Source organism: Salvelinus namaycush, chromosome 7 (genome assembly GCF_016432855.1).
Source record: "Salvelinus namaycush isolate Seneca chromosome 7, SaNama_1.0, whole genome shotgun sequence".
Taxonomy (NCBI): domain Eukaryota; kingdom Metazoa; phylum Chordata; class Actinopteri; order Salmoniformes; family Salmonidae; genus Salvelinus; species Salvelinus namaycush.
In genome coordinates this window covers 47,645,528-47,665,012 of record NC_052313.1, presented here as the reverse complement: position 1 = coordinate 47,665,012, position 19,485 = coordinate 47,645,528, and the positions used below count along the sequence as shown (strand labels likewise).

The 19,485-nt window shown below is 44.2% G+C and overlaps 2 protein-coding genes across 3 annotated transcripts in view; both read right to left on the bottom strand.

Moving 5' to 3' along the window:
• LOC120051318 (beta-1,3-galactosyltransferase 1-like) overlaps positions 1–7,627 on the bottom strand; it is a 126,851-nt gene extending 119,224 nt beyond the window's left edge. The window contains exon 1 of one of the 2 annotated variants that reach the window (XM_038998134.1): positions 7,525–7,627. The gene's annotated coding sequence lies outside the window, so the exon portion shown is untranslated. The remainder of the gene's footprint in view (positions 1–7,524) is intronic. The other variant, XM_038998135.1, reaches the window with a different exon arrangement.
• A 9,508-nt stretch (positions 7,628–17,135) lies between these two features.
• LOC120051317 (xin actin-binding repeat-containing protein 2-like) overlaps positions 17,136–19,485 on the bottom strand; it is a 49,767-nt gene continuing 47,417 nt past the window's right edge. Inside the window, exon 10 of the mRNA XM_038998133.1 lies at positions 17,136–17,230. Coding sequence (XP_038854061.1) covers positions 17,136–17,230 — 95 coding nt within the window. The remainder of the gene's footprint in view (positions 17,231–19,485) is intronic.

Here is a 19,485-nt window from a genome sequence, read left to right as displayed (position 1 = left end):
TTGCTTTACATTACAGACACATGCATACGCACACAAGCGCAAGCACTCTACACACACGTACCTTGAAATAAAGTTGTATGGTGGTATTATACATTTTGTAGATATGTAATGATGTAATAATGTTATATGATGTACTGTTTTGTCTTTTGTTTTATGTGTGATGTAACTGCCTTAATGTGTTTGGACCCCAGGAAGAGTAGCTTCTGGAACTAATGGGGATCCATAATAAACTCCAGGAAGAGTAGCTGCTGCCTTGGCAGGAACTAATGAGGATCCATAATAAACTCCAGGAAGAGTAGCTGCTGCCTTGGCAGGAACTAATGAGGATCCATAATAAACTCCAGGAAGAGTAGCTGCTGCCTTGGCAGGAACTAATGGGGATCCCTAATAAATACAAATACCTCTCATTTTCTTTTTCATAGAAAACACCTGTCTAGTGGAGCGATGTGTGTTCAATGTGTGTTTTTTCAAAAGTGATCTTCAATTGTTTGGTTCATTTCAGTCAGTCAAAGCCTTTAAAGAGCACCTCTGATTCATAGAGTGTTTAAATCCCATAGTACTAGTAGGTCATGTGACCATCGGGGATAAGACAGGGATCAGACAGTTCCATATTAAACCTGCCTCCCTTCAAAATCAATTTGAGAGACATAATTCTGAGCGGAAGGCAAATGTCAAATTGACATGCAGATCTCAGAGGATAACGGAAACTGAAACATGCGTGGGCTGTATCTAACTACTGTTTGCAATAAAAAATACCTCTAGGTCTACTCCATCCTATATACTGTATAAACAATCAGAATAATGCATCAGTGGAGGCTGCTGAGGGGAGGACGGCTCATAATAATGGCTGGAACGGAGCGAATGGAATGGCATCAAACACATAGAAACCATGTGTTTGATGTTGTTGATACCTTTCCACCTATTCCGCTCCAGCCATTGCCACTTGCCCATCCTCCCCAATTAAGGTGCCACCAACCTCCTGTGTAGTACATAGCCTATTGGAGTGAACAAATGAGTATTCAAATGGAACATTGTAGTCCACTGAGCTGTAATATTGTTTTGTTCACAGACTCACAGCGTGGAAACAGACTAGAATTGACAACGTGAACAAGGCTACCCAATCACATCTAAATGTAGCACGTCCTTCCAACAAGCCATAATCCTTCAATGTGGCATCTGGGGGCTATAGCGGTCTGTACATGGCTTCAGATACGTACAGTAACATGTATGGACCACGCCTCCTCTTCCTCATCCTCCCTTTCTCTCAGTCTCTCGACCTCTAACCCAGGCCCATCATGATTTCGGAGCCGTGCTGTGCTCTAGGAGGATTTAAAAAAACAATGAGCTTAAATGGTTCTAATGGCGCGCTGAGCCTGACCCTCCCTTTCTAAATGGCACAGGACCAGAGACATAATGTATGTGGTGTGGGTGGGACATATCAGCTTCCACATAATGGAAATATAGGAGCAGATTCAACAACTACTATTGTTGGAAAAAGGGAACTTGCCAAAGTTCAACACAAGGAGGCAGCGAGGGGACCACTCGTTCCCCTGAAGCCCCTCTCTTGTATGACTACTGCAGCGCAAATCCAATCATCCACTTGACCAGGGGAGCCGTCCGCCTCCAGTGGCCAAGTTGGCAAACCAGCAAAGGCCCTTCAGCAGAACCCAATTATACCCGAGACCCATGAGACACTCTCAGAGCTTGGAGCTCTTCCCTTCCCACAGCTAACAATGGTGCGGTGGCCTATGCTCAGTAGGCTGCTCATGTACTGTAGATCCACACACCAACACCGCACCGCACCGCACGGACCAGAGTCGGTGTTCAGTCCCAGCTGGGTGGAGGCAAGGCTGCAGAAAACAAAGTGTGCTACGGCTGTTGATGCTGCTGATGTGGTGGAATCGTGGTGCGCTTGCCTCCTCTTCATCTCTTGTCCTAGATTGGCTGCCGAACACCGTGATACCAGCTCTACGAGCTCCAAGGATGTGTTAAAGGGGAACCGTTGTCCTAAAGGTCCTCGCACACTGTCTAAAGCACTTAAAAGAAGACTGCAACTGCACGTTTACAGTTTAGATCCCCACATAATCAGCCGTTGGATTATATTGGGAAAGCTAATGGACTGATTTTATGTAGCTGCGTTCATTAGACATCGCATTGCTACCAATTGTTCAGATGGCGGTAGCTCACCTCATCAGCCTCGGATGTGTTTGTGGTTTTGGCGTGACAGCCGCTTGGCTCCGCTCCGACACGTTCACATCACATCACACGCTATTCAATTGTTTCACAGAAAATGAATGTGGACGTCTGCCATTACAATGCTTACGGAGGATAACAACGCTGTGTTTGCCATTCAGGGCCATTTGCCATTCTTGTAAAAAGAATATGGTAAACAATGCTTGTGTCTATAGGCTGGCTTAGCTTAATCACTGATACAACGACCATTCACATACAGTACAACACAATCAATTTGACTCTGTACCTTCCTAATCACTGGCATTGAATGCACTCTGGTATACAACATGGCGTTGCGGTCCTGTGTGGCTCAGTTGGTAGAGCATGGCGCTTGCAATGCCAGAATTGTGGGTTTGAATCCCACGGGGGACCAGTACGAAAATGTATGCCCTCACTACTGTAAGTCGCTCTGAATAAGAGCGTCTGCTAAACGTCAACAAATGTAAAATGTGTCTAGCTAGCCTATTTTATGAACGTGTCAAATCAAATAAAACACTAAAATGGTGTCACTGTGGTTGACTGACTGGGTGCTGCTGTCACATTTGGGCCTTGGAAAGCACAAGCAGGACGGGAGCCATGTGTGACTGTCATAGCTAAAGGGATTATCTAGTGATCCAATAAACTCTGGACGGCAATGACAAAGATGATCACGGCCGAGCATTGAGTGAGACGGATGAAATGTGTATAGAGGAGGACAGCACAGGTCAAATCACATCAGCATGAAAACATCGGAGACGCTTGGAGAATGAAAATCACGAACGGAAATGGGAGGAATTGTATTATAGCTGTACTGTGCTTCATATTAAGACTACACTACACAAGACTTGTGCATTTTATGCATGGTATAACAAACACAAATGACATTACCAGCAGCAACACATAGAGTCCTTTGGTAAAACAAGTGAACCATTGCTTTAGGCAGAATATAGTCCCACATAAATGTGGTCACAAAAAGAATATATAGCCAACAGACTACAGGTACAGTCTTAGAAAAAAAGGTGCTATCTAGAACCATGTAGAACCCTATTGGGAAAGGGTTCTACATGGAACCCAATAGGGTTCAACCTGGAACCAAAAAGGGTTCTACTTGGAACCAAAAAAGGGTTCTCCTATGGGGACAGACGAAGAAGCCTCGTGGAACCCTTTTTTCTAAGAAAAGTAAAATAAATGACACTCTAAGTCATATTAATTAAAATGTAAGGGGTAAACTGTATTTATTGTAAACAGCCAAGGACACTTTACAGGGAGTTTATGCTCCTGCTAGGCCCATTACTAAACCAACCTGCCATATAGCAGGCTTTTAAAAGGCCTTTAACTAAAACAACCTCAAATACTGACCCAACACGCACACAGGTGTTAATAAAACGGCAACTGTTTCAAGCTGATTCTGTTTGGACAAAACAACATTGGCATTTGACAAGCTCAGGCCGGCTAGACTTGAAAGAGATAAATATTCCCCTGAGAATTAAAAAAAAAAAAAAAAAGTTTACCGTAATAACATGCAACAACACAGATTTTCCTTTTAAATTGCTTTGATAAGAAAAACAACAAACTCTGAAGTGCACATGACCTGGGAACAGCGTAATATGATATTTTGCGATTCACATTTCTATTGCTCTCTTATCGATGCCATCCACCACTGTCACATAGTGTTTATCTCCTGAATTAACTATTAACCGTGTAGATTCTTATAAATAACATTCCACCACAGCACACACATGTAATTAAGAATATGTAGCTCTTGGCTATTTTATGATCCCTGTGGGTAAAAGAGCATTCAATATTTGATTCCATTACAACTGTGGCAGTATACTGCATTATTCTGAAGTGTATATTTCAAAGGATCAATTTCTCAAGTCAAATACATCCTAGATGTAGACCTACATGTTCCCTACACAAATGGAACAACGCATAAAATTAATCTTAAGCAAGTAGCAAGTGGAGAGAAGGGCCATAAACACGCAATCAAATGCCCCTCAGAGAGTTCATTCACTAGGGTAGGGGGCACTATTTTCACTTCCAGATGAAAAGCGTGCCCAAAGTAAACTGCCTGCTACTCAGGCCCAGAAGATAGGAAATGCATATAATTTGTAGATTTGGATAGAAAACACTCTAAAGTTTCCAAAACTGTTAAAATAATGTCTGTGAGTATAACAGAACTGATTTGGCAGACAAAAACCTGAGAAAAATCCATCCAGGAAGTGGGATTTTTTTATGTTTGTAGTTTTCTATTGAATGCCATTACAGTATCCATTGACTTAGGACTCAAATTGCACTTCCTATGGCTTCCACTGGATGTCAACCGTCTTTAGAAATTGTTTCAGGCTTGTATTCTGAAAAATGAGAGAGTAAGACCACTCTGAATGAGTGGACCCTACAGTGTCCCAGAGGTTTTTCATGCGCACGACCGAGAGCGCGCCTTTCTGGTTTACCTTTTATATTGACGACGTTATTGTCCGGTTGAAATATTATCGATTATTTAGGCTAAAAACAACCTGAGGATTGATTATAAACATTGTGTGATAAGTTTCTACGAACTTTACGGATACTATTTGGATTTTTTGTCTGCCTGTTGTGACTGCGTTTGAGGTTTTTGGAAATAAACAGGGACTTTATCGAACAAAACGAACATTTATTGAGTAAATGGGAGTCTTGTGAGTGCAACCATATGAAGATCATCAAAGGTAAGTGATACATTTTTATCGCTATTTCTGACTTGTGTAACTCCTCTACTTGGCTGGTAACTGTTTGTAATGATTTGTCTGCTGGGCGCTGTTCTCAGATAATCACATGGTATGCTTTCGCCGTAAAGCCTTTTTGAAATCTGACACCGTGGTTGGATTAACAAGAAGTTAATCTTTAAACCAATGTATAACACTTGTATGTTCTATGAATTTTTATAATGAGTATTTCTGTTTATGAATTTGGCGCTCTGCAATTTCACTGGAGGTTGGCCAGGTGGGACGCTAGCCCCACGTACCCTAGTGAGGTTAATACATAGGGTACACTGGTGCTTCTCCTCACCAGTGTCAATGGGACATGGCTTACGGTAAAAGATAAGTAGCTATTTATAGATAAGAGGGGTTGCGATATGACCTGGATCGTTACACGTTCAATATTGCAATACATTTGATGGGAGTCAGTGCGTCTAAAAAATGCACAGGATGTTTCCTAAGGCAAATCGTTGCTTCCCAGTCGACCACCGCTGTTAACGTAAGGGAATGTGCATCCAAGGCTATTACGGGGTTACTATTACACTTGACCGATGCACGGCCTGCTGACAGCACACGGCTACTTCCTGTGTTGACTTACTACTGATCTATATCTAACATAATGCAAAGGTGAACATAGACGCTGTAGGGTACAGCCAGATGAAATATGGCGCTTTCGCTTTGATTATAGCCCATGATTGCTATTGAAGGAATCGTAATCTTTCAATGCAGTAGAGAAGAATAGGCAATTGTGATACGTATGATATTATTGAGATCAGTCAATATGACAGTGTTTAGATGGATCAAACCAATTCAGCATCTCCATCCCTTGTACATATAAATACCCCTCCTCTCTCTTCTCTTCCACAACCTTCATTGTTCTCATTTAAAGCTTCCATCTGTCTAAGATACCTATTTTGATATGTCATTGTTCAATTGAGATTCAACTGCTGCCTTTCTTGTCAAATTAGATAAATGGGGCACTGAGGATGTTTGAAATTAAATGGGACATTTTTTTTCACCCGTAAAATATCAGTTACTGGTAGGATGCCAGAATGCAGGCTTAAATGAGGGAATTTTGGCAGGACCGGGGGAATTAACGACCAGGCACTGTAAGGTCGAGAGACAGAGAGAGGCTGCGCTTACACAAGATGGACTACGCTTCCTGCTACAGCATTACTGTCTGACAAGCAAGTGTGAAAAGTATTGATGTAGCAACTTCAAACAGCAGTGTAATTCTAAAAGAGGATCAGTCGCACAGTGAAAAAGCCTTTGAGATCTATGGCGTTTCGCCCCACAAAGGCTCTGTTAGAATAAGTCTCTGTCAATAGATTTCCCGAGGTTTAGACACACTGTTCACAGAATGACAAGACGCTGCAGCTTAAATGGTCACTATGCTCTATTTGCTACAATCAACAGTTCTAAAAACGGAGGAGGTTCAGTCTTGCTTTCATTTACTTTGTCATGCGTGTGTATACTACACCTAAATGGTAAACAGTGGTGATACTCTAGTCCTGCACAGTAAAAAGATCAACGACCTACTTTTGGCGATGTAACATTTGTTGTCCACATGCAGTTATTGGCTTTGTATGTGCAAGGTCATTGTGGTAGAACAAGTGCGTTGAACCTAGCTACCGCAAACAGATGCCTCTATAAACACTGTTCGTCCTCTCCTTCCCTCTGATATAATTAAATAAGGATTTTTCAAGTATAGCAATGATATTTTGTCAAAACATAGATGCTATCACCAAAACGTAAAATGAAAATCAATAAGTAAAAAGTGAATATACTGTAGCCTATGCAAAGTTGATATTAAGAAACCATTCATAATTAATGTGTTTATGCATTGAATATGATGAATCCTTGTCTCCCAGGGCTTATAGGTTCTCACTTGATGAGGGAGATTCTGAGTAAAATATACTGTCAGCGTAGCCTATGTGTGGTATTTAAAACAGTAGTTGTATTGTAATGTATGTCCCTATGCTGAACGCCCTGTAGTATGTGGATGACATACAGTAAGTGCTAGTGAACTTGTTCTTGAGGCATGTGCTCAGTATGATAGCCTCTATCAACAAACAACAATATTACATGAAGTTCAAAATGAGATAATGAGATAAACATGTAGGCTAGCCTCGCGCAATTCACTTCACGCAGGAGCAATACAAGGTTTTCAACTCATAGTTATTTGGTTCGCTTTGCATCAAAGCCGTAAACTACATCAAATCTGCCGACAATCCTGGACCACAAAACATCCAAGCATCACTGCTAATGTGAGACGCACTCTTCAATACAGAACATTCCTTTGGAGTCCCGGACGGTCCATCAGAGGGCAAAGCCAATAGGACAACAGCAAACAACGGACGGTGCATTTCTAAACACAAAGAAGCAGCGACCGAATGGTTTGCACTGTCACTATACAACGATTATAATCTAACCACAAAGTAGTCGCATGCACGAAATAAAAAGGCTGAATGACGACGAAAGCTTGTACCAAGTGTTCAGTAAGCTGTTGCGGGCTGTCGCCACTGGACAAACACAAATAGCAGCAATAGGATTCAGTTTACAAAGAATTTGTACCTACCAGTCTCGTTGTCTACATCCCACCAAGACAAGTGGTGCTGAAACTGTGTCAGTCCTGCGCTGGGCTCCGCATCTGATCTCACCGCGAGAAAGCAGTGGGGGAGACTTGATAGGGACTGTATGCGGTACTGCAGCTGACAAGAGAGCTGTCCAATCAGGATCATTTGCGAAATGAATAGTAGCCAATGAATCCGTCTGGAAGTGATGATTCCACTTTCTTTAGCAAGGTTGACTGACATTGCTGCTAAACACATTTGCAATGCATGACCGATGGTTTCAAGGAATTGCACTGCAAAAGCTGAGAAGTTTGAGGTAGGCTAATGTATATTTTTTGTAGAGTTTGCATGGATATGATGCTCCTCATAACAGACAATTGGAATTAGACAGTTTTAGGCTAAATGAACTAATGACTCGACTTCACAGTGTGGCCATTTTGCTTTGCTAAATATAAAAGTCTTACTAAATCGGGATAGAAAAAACTGCTAGTAAGGGTGACAGAGCCCTGCAGTGCCTTCGGAAAAAGTATTCACTCCCCTTAACTTCTTCCACATTTTGTTGTGTTACAGCCTGAATTTAAAATTGATACCCCATAATGTCAAAGTGGAATTTTGTTTGTAGAAATGTTTTGAAATGAATAAAAAATGTAAAGCTGAAATGTTAGTCAAGTATTCAACCGCTGTGTTATGAAAAGCCTTTCAGAAGTTAAAATGTGAATAACAAATTGCATAATACGTTGGATGGACTCATTCCGTGTTCAATAATAGTTGGTAACATGATTTTTGAATGACTAACTCATCTCTGTACCCCCACACATACAATTATATTGAAGGTCCCTCAATCAAGTTGTGAATTTCAAGCACATATTCAACCACAAAGAGCAGGGAGGTTTTTAAATGCTTCGCAAAGAAGGGCACCGATTTGGTAGATGTGTAAACAGACGCTGAATATCCCTTTCTGTATGGTGAAGTTATTAGTCAGGCTTTGGGTGGTGTATCAAGTAGAGGTCGACCGATTATGATTTTTCAACGCCGATACCGATACCGATTAATCGGCTGATTTTTATATATATTTGTAATAATGACAATTACAACAATACTGAATTAGCACTTTTATTTTATCTTAATATAATACATAAATTAAATCAATTTAGTCTCAAATAAATAATAAAACATGTTCAGTTTGGTTTAAATAATGCAAAAACACAGTGGTGGGGAAGAAAGTAAAAGTGCAATATATGCCATGTAAAAAAGCTATCGTTTAAGTTCCTTGCTCAGAACATGAGAACATATGAAAGCTGGTGGTTCCTCTTAACATGAGTCTTCAATATTCCCAGTTAATAAGTTTTAGGTTGTAGTTATTATAGGAATTATAGGACTATTTCTCTCTATACCCTTTGTATTTCATAGACCTTTGACCATTGGATGTTCTAATAGGCACTATAGTATTGCCAGCCTAATCTCGGGAGTTGATAGGCTTGAAGTCATAAACAGCGCTGTGCTTCAAGCATTGCGAAGAGCTGCTGGCAAACGCAGGAAAGTGCTGTTTGAATGAATGCTTACGAGCCTGCTGCTGCCTACCACCGCTCAGTCAGACTGCTCTATCAAATCATATACTTAATTATAATATAATAAACACACAGAAATTCAAGCTTTAGGTCATTAATATGGTAAAATCCGGAAACTGTAATTTCGAAAACAAAACATTTATTCTTTCAGTGAAATATGGAACTGTTCCATATTTTCTCAAATGGGTGGCATCCCTAAGTCTAAATATTGCTGTTACATTGCACAACCTTCAATGTTATGTCATAATTATGTAAAATTCTGGCAAATTAATTACGGTCTTTGTTAGGAAGAAATGGTCTTCACACAACAAGCCAGGCGCAACAGTTCGCAACAAGCCAGGCGGCCCAAACTGCTGCATATACCCTGACTGTCACACCCTGGCCTTAGTTATCTTTGTTTTCATTATTTATTTTAGTTAGGTCAGGGTGTGACATGGGGAATGTTTGTGTTTTGTCTCGTCTTGGGTGGTTATATGGTAAAGGGGGTGTTGGGTTTAGTGTATGGGTTTGTGTTCAGTGAATGTTTCTAGGTATGTCTATGGTTGCCTGAGTGGTTCTCAATCAGAGACAGATGTCTTTCATTTGTCTCTGATTGGGAGCCATATTTAAGGCAGTCATGGGCATCATGTGTTTGTGGGTAATTGTCTATGTTCTATGTTGCATGTGTGCACTTAGTTCGGTTTAGCTTCACGATCGTTTGTTTTGTTCATTTTTGTAAGTGTTTGTTTTTTCCTTCATTAAAAGAAGATGTATTTTTCACGCGCTGCGCCTTGGTCCTCTCTCTCTTATCAAGACGATCGTGACACTGACTCTGCTTGCACAGAACGCAAGAGAAGTGACACAATTTCCCTAGTTAATATTGCCTGCTAACATTAATTTCTTAACTAAATATGCAGGTTTAAAAATATATACTTGTGTATTGATTTTAAGAAAGGCATTGATGTTTATGGATAGGTACATTGGTGCAACAACAGTGCTTTTCTCGCGGATGCGCTTGTTAAATCATCACCCGTTTGGCGAAGTAGGCTGTGATTCGATGATAAATTAACAGGCACCGCATTGATTATATGCAACGCAAGACAAGCTAGTTAAACTAGTAATATCATCAACCATATGTAGTTAACTAGTGATTATGTTAAGATTCATTGTTTTTTAAAAGATAAGTTTAATGCTAGCTAGCAACTTACCATGGCTCCTTGCTGCACTCGCATAACAGGTGGTCAGCCTGCCACGTAGTCACCTCGTGGAGTGCAATGTAATCGGCCATAATCGGCATCCAAAAATGCCGATTACCGATTGTTATGAAAACTTAAAAATGGCCCCAATTAATCGGCCATGCCAATTAATCGGTCGACCTCTAGTATCAAGTCATTACACCCAGTCATTACAAAGATACAGGCATCCTTCCTAACTCAGTTGCCAGAGAGGAAGGAAAATGCTCAGGGATTTCACCACGAGACCAATGGTGATTTTAAAACAGTGACAGAGTTTAATGGTTGTGATATGAGAAAACTGAGGATGGATCAACAACATTGTAGTTACTCCACAATACTAACCTAAATGACACAGTGAAAAGAAGGAAGCCTGTACAGAATAAAATATTCCAAAACATGCATCCTGTTTGCAACAAGGCACTTAAGTAATACTGAAAAAACGTGGCAAAGAAATTATGTTTTTGTCCTGAATACAAAGTGCTATGTTTGGGACAAATCCAACACAACACATATGAACATGTTCTGTTTGGATAGTACCACTCTCCATATGTTCAAGCATGCAAGCATGCAGGTGGCTGCATCATGTAATGGGTATGCTTGTCATATGCAAGGACTAAAGAGCTTTTTAGGATAAAAAGAAACAGAATACAGCTATAAGCTCAGGCAAAATCTTAGAGAAAAAACTGGTTCAATCTGCTTTCCAACAGACACTGGGAGACAAATTCACCTTTCAGCAGGACAATAACCTAAAAACCCAAGTCCAGATCTACACTGGAGTTGCTAACCAAGATGTCATTGAATGTTCCTGATGTAACGTCCTGACCAGAGTTCTTATGTGTTTTGCTTGTTTAGTGTTGGTCAGGACGTGAGCTGGGTGGGAATTCTATGTTGTGTGTCTAGTTCGTCTGTTTCTGTGTTCAGCCTAATATGGTTCTCAATCAGAGACAGCTGTCAATCGTTGTCCCTGATTGAGAATCATATATAGGTGGCTTGTTTTGTGTTGGGGATTGTGGGTGGTTGTGTCCTGTCTTTGTGTTTTGTCTGCACCAGCTAGGACTGTGACGGTTAGTTTGTTTTGTCATTTTGTATAGTGTCTTGTTTTGTGTTAATTAAATCATGGAAAATTACCACGCTGCACATTGGTCCTCAGATCCTTCTCGCCTCTCCTCGTCTGAGGAGGAGGACGACTTAGACTGCCGTTACAGAACCACCCACCAAACTCGGACCAAGCAGCGTGAGTACGAGCAGCAGCGGCCCACTACACAGGAATCCTGGACATGGGAGGAAATTCTGGAGGGTAAAGGACACTGGGCTCACATTGGAGAATATCGCCGCTCTCGGGAAGAGATGGAGGCAGCTAAAGCCCAGGAGCGGTGGTATGAGGAGGCAGCACGGAAGCGTGGCTGGAAGCCCGTGAAGAAACCCCAAAAATTTCTTGGGGTGGGGGGATAAAGGGTAGTGTGGCGAAGGTAGGTAGGAAACCTGCGCCCACTTCCCATGCTTACCGTGGAGAGCGGGAGTACGGGCAGACACCGTGTTATGCGGAAGAGCGCACGGTGTCTCCTGTACGTGTGCATAGCCCGGTGCGGGTTATTCCACCTCCCCGCACTGGGCGGGCTAGATTGAGCATTGAGCCAAGTGCCATGAAGCCGGCTCAACATATCTGGCCTCCAGTACGTCTCCTCGGGCCGGTGTACATGGCACCAGCCTTACGTATGGTGTCCCCGGTTCGCCAACACAGCCCAGTGCGGGTTATTCCACCTCCCCGCACTGGACGGGCTACGGGGAGCATTCAACCAGGTAAGGTTGGGCAGGCTCGGTGCTCAAGGGAGCCAGTACGCCTGCACGGTCCGGTATATCCGGCGCCACCTTCCCGCCCCAGCCCAGTACACCACGCACCAGGCTTCTAGTGCGTCTCCAGAGCCCTGTTCCTCCACGCACTCTCCCTGTGGTGCGTGTCTCCAGCCCAGTGCCTCCAGTTCCGGCATCACGCATCAAGCCTCCTGTGCGTCTCCAGAGCCCTGTACGCACTGTTCCTTCTCCCCGCACTCGCCCTGAGGTGCGTGCCCTCAGCCCGGTACCACCAGTTCCGGCACCACGCACCAGGCCTACTGTGCGCCTCAGCAGGTCAGAGTCGGCCGTCTGCCCAACGCCGCCTGCACTGCTCGTCTGCCCAGCGCCGTCTGAGCTGCCTGCACTGCTCGTCTGCCCAGCGCCATCTGAGCCATCCGTCTGCCCAGCGCCATCTGAGCCATCCGTCTGCCCAGCGCCATCTGAGCCATCCGTCTGCCCAGCGCCATCTGAGCCATCCGTCTGCCCAGCGCCATCTGAGCCATCTGTCTGCCCAGCGCCATCTGAGCCATCCGTCTGCCCAGCGCCATCTGAGCCATCCGTCTGCCCAGCGCCATCTGAGCCATCCGTCTGCCCAGCGCCATCTGAGCCATCCGTCTGCCCAGCGCCATCTGAGCCATCCGTCTGCCCAGCGCCATCTGAGCCATCCGTCTGCCACGAGCCTTCAGAGCCGCCCGTCTGTCCCGAGCCGCTAGAGCCGTCCGTCTGCCACGAGCCGCTAGAGCCGCCCGTCTGTCCCGAGCCGCTAGAGCCGTCCGTCTGTCCCGAGCCGCTAGAGCCGTCCGTCAGTCAGGAGCCGCTAGAGCCGTCCGTCAGTCAGGAGCCGCTAGAGCCGTCCGTCAGTCAGGAGCCGCCAGAGCCGCCAGCCAGTCAGGAGCCGCCAGAGCCGCCAGCCAGTCAGGAGCCGCCAGAGCCGCCAGCCAGTCAGGAGCCGCCAGAGCCGCCAGCCAGTCAGGAGCTGCCAGAGCTGCCCTCCAGTCATGAGCTGCCCTCCGGTCATGAGCTGCCCTCCAGTCATGAGCTGCCCTCCAGTCATGAGCTGCCCTACAGTCATGAGCTGCCCTACAGTCATGAGCTGCCCTACAGTCATGAGCTGCCCTCCAGTCATGAGCTGCCCTCCAGTCATGAGCTGCCCTCCAGTCATGAGCTGCTTTCCAGTCATGAGCTGCTTTCCAGTCATGAGCTGCCTTCCAGTCATGAGCTGCCTTCCAGTCATGAGCTGCCCTACAGTCATGAGCTGCCCTACAGTCATGAGCTGCCCTACAGTCATGAGCTGCCCTACAGTCATGAGCTGCCCTACAGTCATGAGCTGCCCTACAGTCATGAGCGGCCCTACAGTCATGAGCTGCCGCTCAGTCCGGAGCTGCCGCTCAGTCCGGATCTGCCGTTCAGTCCGGATCTGCCGTTCAGTCCGGATCTGCCATTCAGTCCGGAGCTGCCATTCAGTCCGGAGTTGCCCCTCTGTCCTGAGCTACCTCTCTGTCCTGAGCTACCTCTCTGTCCTGAGCTACCTCTCTGTCCTGAGCTACCTCTCTGTCCTGAGCTACCTCCTAAATCATGTGGGGGCCTTGGGGAGGATTCTTAGGCCGAGGTCGTGGGCGAGGGTCGCCACTCAAAGGACGCTAAGGTAGGGGGACAAAGACAGTGGTGGAGTGGTGTCCTCGTCCTGCGCCGGAGCCGCCACCGCGGACAGATGCCCACCCAGGCCCTCCTCTTGAGTTTTAGGGGTGCGTTCGGAGTCCGCACCTCAGGAGGGGGGTACTGTAACGTCCTGACCAGAGTTCTTATGTGTTTTGCTTGTTTAGTGTTGGTCAGGACGTGAGCTGGGTGGGAATTCTATGTTGTGTGTCTAGTTCGTCTGTTTCTGTGTTCAGCCTAATATGGTTCTCAATCAGAGACAGCTGTCAATCGTTGTCCCTGATTGAGAATCATATATAGGTGGCTTGTGTTGGGGATTGTGGGTGGTTGTGTCCTGTCTTTGTGTTTTGTCTGCACCAGCTAGGACTGTGACGGTTAGTTTGTTTTGTCATTTTGTATAGTGTCTTGTTTTGTGTTAATTAAATCATGGAAAATTACCACGCTGCACATTGGTCCTCAGATCCTTCTCGCATCTCCTCGTCTGAGGAGGAGGACGACTTAGACTGCCGTTACACCTGAGCGGCCTAGTTACAGTTTTGACTTAAATCATCTTGAACATCTATGACGAGACTTGAAAAAGGCTGGTCTAGCAATGATCAGCAATCAACTTGATAGAGCTTGAAGAATTATAAAAAGAATAATGGGGAAAATATTGTACAATCCAGGTGTACAAAGCTCTTAGAGACTTACCCAAAAATACTCACAGTTGTAATCGCTGCCAAAGGTGATTCTAACATTTATTGACTCAGGTGTATGAATACTTATGTAAATGAGATATTTCTGTATTTCATTTTCACTAAATTAGCAAAAATGTCTAAAAACACGTTTTCACTTTGTCATTATGGGGTAGTGTGTGTAGATGAGTGAGAAAAATGTATATATATATTGAATTCAGGCTGTAATACAACAAAATGTGGAATAAATCAAGGGGGTATGAATTCTTTCTGAAGGCACTGTACATGTTAAAATCTGTATTCCTCCTACAACCCTCTGGCTCCCTCAATGGAAATAAATATGGCTCTAACTTAAGAGATCTCAGCTGGCCAACCATACAGACCGTAGACCAAACTACACCTCTACACACAATGTTTACCTTAGTATCTCTTCCCCCACTGATTAAAAAGTAATGTACCAGAAACATGTAAAGTCTTTATTAATAACTACATTACTAATGTAGAAACAATAGAATAGGAAAAGTAAATCATCTTTAATCAGACTCAGAAGATTAAACCTCATAGGCATTCTTTACAACAAACCAAGCAAATCGAAAACCATTATACTGTAGCAAGAAAGTATAATGAATGTCTTGCAAAATATGAACATGTTCTGTTTGGATGGTTTTAAAATATCAGAAGCAATGTATACAGAAAAACATGGAACAAAAAAATCCCTTTATACTTTTTAAAAACTGCACACCAGGTGCTTTTAAACAGCAAGATCAAATCTAGATATTGTAATAAAGAGCATCGATATCATTGCTAAAACACAGTACAAAAATAGTTATAGGGAAGTTGTGATATTAACTTGATTCATCTTTCCACAGACAGAAATGAAACGAGGGATTGTATGAGGACAGCATTGACTAATTAAGTGATAGAAAAGATGGATGAAATGTTATCAAATTTAGGAGTTGTCACTGTCGTCATCGTCATAATATCTGTTCCTCTTGATTTGTTCCTCCACTGACAGCGAGTCATAATCATCTTTCCACAGCATGTTGCTTATCCCCTGTGCACAGACATCCTTCATGGCAAAGCTGTCAAGCTGTTCATCCCCTTTCCACCCGTCTTTGGGTTTATCTGTGTTCCCTCTTGATTCCATTCCGAAATCCAAAAGGTCGTCCAGCGATGACACCAAGGGCCTCTCACTGACAGACTCACTGAAGATGTCAGACTTGAAATCAGACAGGAGGATGGAACTGTTATCGAGCCCAGCAAAAATGTCCTCCAGGAAGCTAGAGGTGCTAATCTTTGGTTCCGTTTCAAAAGAAAATGTACTTTGAGTCGCCTCTGTGAAGACATGTTTATCTAGACTGTCGTCTGTGGCCTCCATACATTTGGCACCCATTGGCACAAAAGCGTCCTCCCTCTGCGCCATATCTAGAACGTCGGTTGGCATCCATTTTAGTTCTTCATCCCCGAATATGCCCTCCTTAAAATCGCTTTCGGCAGCAGCTGGTTCTGTGGACTGAAGTATTACATCTCTTTCTTCCGTTTTGTAGTCATCAAGCACTTTGAACATTGGTTCATGGTGAAATAATAATTGTCCGTTATTGTTGTTGTTGGAGTTTGCATTTACTGCTGGCTCACCTGATGCCTCACCATCTATCATTGTGACTTTGACCTTATCCTCCTCACTCCCATTTACTTTCTCCATTTTCTCCTTCTCCTCTTTATAAGAGTTCTCTGCCTCAGCCTCCCCGCTATGCCCATTTACTTTCACATCCTCTACCTTCTCTCCACTTTCCTTTTCATCTTTTTCTGTCACATTCACACTTTCCACAGCTCCTTCTTCGTTCACCTTGCTTGTCACTTCCACATCGGGTTCCACTTTCCCAGCTACCTCTATGCCACTGTCTCTTGGGGGTTCATGGGTGGGAGTACTCTCTGTTACCTCTACTAGGTCTACAGGAGTGGTCAAAGCCTTCTTCTCTGCTGGAGATTCTACAGTTACAACGGCACTTTCCCATGCAGTTTCTTGAGGACAATTTAGTGTTTTTATAGCAGGGCTATCTTTTAATGAAGGTTCATTGATCTGGCTTTTCTGGGCATCGGTGTCGGTCTGTGGAGAGCTATCCTGGGGGGGCCATGAGGGTTTAACCAGCTTCACCTCTTCCTCCACCGTGAACACTTTCTTGGGAGAATCATTTTGAGGAGGCCATACAACCGCAATCTTACTTGTGGGCTTTTTGTTTTCATCCTGTGATTTGCTCACTTCCTTTTCCTGTGGAGGTGGTACCTCTATCTTTGTCGAACTGACACTGCTCCTGGCTGTGGGATTTCTGGAATCTATTTTTTCAGGGGATGGGGATTTTAGCTTAGTCTTTTCATTTTCAATGGAATACTCTTGATTTTTAGCACTCCAAAGGTCTTTGTGAGGCTTCTGTCCGAATCCTTCGTCATAATTTCCTTTGGACTTGAACAGTTGTTTGAAGTGTGGCTTGCAGTACATTCGTCCATGGAGAGAGGCGTAGTTGCCAAGGCTGAGAAAGACAAAATGTTGTTGCTACAGTATTCAGACACAACAATTGAAATAAGATAGTTGTGAATTATTTTTACTGGTTATAAGCCCACGTTTGTGATTTACCTTAGTTTGCCACTGCAGTGCTCACAGCGGAAGCAGCTTTTATGGAAATTGTGTTTGTCTGCGATCAGACACTCCATCGGATACACCCTCTTCCGACACACCGTGCACAGTTCGGACTCTGGAACTGGAGTTTTCTGCAAGAGAAAGATAGTGTTAGGTCACTCTTTTATTTACCTTTTCAGTAAAAACAAACAAAGTGACAACAAAGCAAAATAAGTTAACACTAACATATCAACACTATTAGTTAATAATGAGTTATTATCAGTAAACCTACTGGACTGTAAATAATGTATGAAATAAATTAGGAAAAAAATCTCACTTTAAACGCACTACAAATTATGAAGGCTTTATGTAGCATACATACAGTAACATCTTGCTAAGCACTACACAGATGCTTCACAGATCTGTGTAGTTCATTCCATAAGCTATAACGGGTTTAGAAAAGGTGACATACAGTAGTCTACCATTTCAAAAATGTTTAACTAGGCAAATCAGTTAAGAAAAAAGTACTATTTTACAATGACGGCCTACCCCGGCAAAACCCTCCCCTAACCCAGACGACGCTGTACCAATTGTTGCGCCGCCCTATGGGACTCCTGATCACGGCCGGTTGTGATACAGCCCGGGATTAGTGACGCCTCGATTAGTGACGCCTCGAGCACTAAGATGCAGTGCCTTAGACCACTGCGCCACTCGGGAGCATCTCCCTATGTACTGTATACTAGGCTGCATTGCCAAATGTGACTTAACCAAGACAGACATAACACACACCCACATACAGATGTTACCAACCTAAGCTAAGCAGGCCTCATAAAGATGGCGTTTGTGCTGATGTTAATCAAAATCAAATCAAATCATATTAGTCACATGGGCCGAATACAACATGTGTAGCTCTTACATTGAAAAGCTTACCGACGAGCCCCTAACCAACAATGCAGTTTAAAAAAATACGGATGAGAATAAGAGATAAAAGTAACAAGTAATTAAAGAGCAGCAGTAAAATAACAATAGCAAGACTATATACAGGGGGGTACCGATACAGAGTCAATGTGCTGGGGCACCTGTTAGTTGAGGTAGTATGTACATGTAGGTAGAGTTATTAAAGTGACTAATCATAGATGACAACAGAGAGTAGCAGTGGTGTAAAGAGGGGGAGGGGGGGGGCAATGCAAATAGTCTGGGTAGCCATTTGACTAAATGTTCAGGAGTCTTATGGCTTTGGGGTAGAAGCTGTTTAGAAGCCTCTTGGACCGAGACTTGGTGCTCCGGTACCGCTTGCCGTGCGGTAGCAGAGAGAACAGTCTATGACTAGGGTGGCTGGAGTCTTTGACAATATTTAGGGCCTTCCTCTGACACCGCCTGGTATCGAGGTCCTGGATGGCAGGAAACTTGGACCCAGTGATGTACTGGGCCGTTCGCACTACCCTCTGTAGTGCCTTGTGGTCAGAGGCCGAGCAGTTGCCATACCAGGCAGTGATGCAACCAGTCAGGATGCTCTCGATGGTGCAGCTGTAGAAGCTTTTGAGGATCTGAGGACCCATGCCAAATCTTTTCAGTCTCCTGAGGGGAAAGAGGTTTTGTCGTGCCCTCTTCACGACTGTTATGGTGTGCTTGGACCATGTTAGTTTGTTGGTGATGTGGACAGCAAGGAACTTGAAGCTCTCAGCCTGCTCCACTGCAGCCCCATCTATGAGAATTGGGGTGTGCTCTGTCCTCTTTTTCCTGTAGTCCACAATCATCTCCTTTGTCTTGATCACGTTGAGGGAGAGTTCGTTTTCCTGGCACCACACGGCCAGGTCTCTGACCTCCTCCCTATAGGCTGTCTCGTCGTTGTCGGTGATCAGGCCTACCACTGTTGTGTCATCAGCAAATTTAATGATGGTTTTAGAGTCGTGCCTGGCTGTGCAGTTATGAGTGAACAGGAAGTACAGCAGGGGACTGACCACGCACCCCTGAGAGGCCCCTGTGTTGAGGATCAGCGTGGCGGATGTGTTGTTACCTACCCTTACCACCTGGGGGCAGCCCAGTCAGGAAGTCCAGTATCCAGTAGCAGAAGGAGGTGTTTAGTTCCAGGGTTCTTAGCTTATTTATGAGCTTTGAGGGCACTATGGGGTGGAACGCTGAGCTGTAGTCAATGTATATCGTTCTCACATAGGTGTTCCCTTTGTCCAGGTGGGAAAGGGCAGTGTGGATTGCAATAGAGATTGCATCATCTGTGGATCTTTTGGGGCGGTATGCAAATCGGAGTGGGTCTACGGTTTCTGGGATGATAGTGTTGATGTGAGCCATGACCAGCCTTTCAAAGCACTTCATGGCTACAGACGTGAGTGCTACGGGTTGGTAGTCATTTTGGCAGGTTACCTTAGTGTTCTTGAGCACAGGCACTATT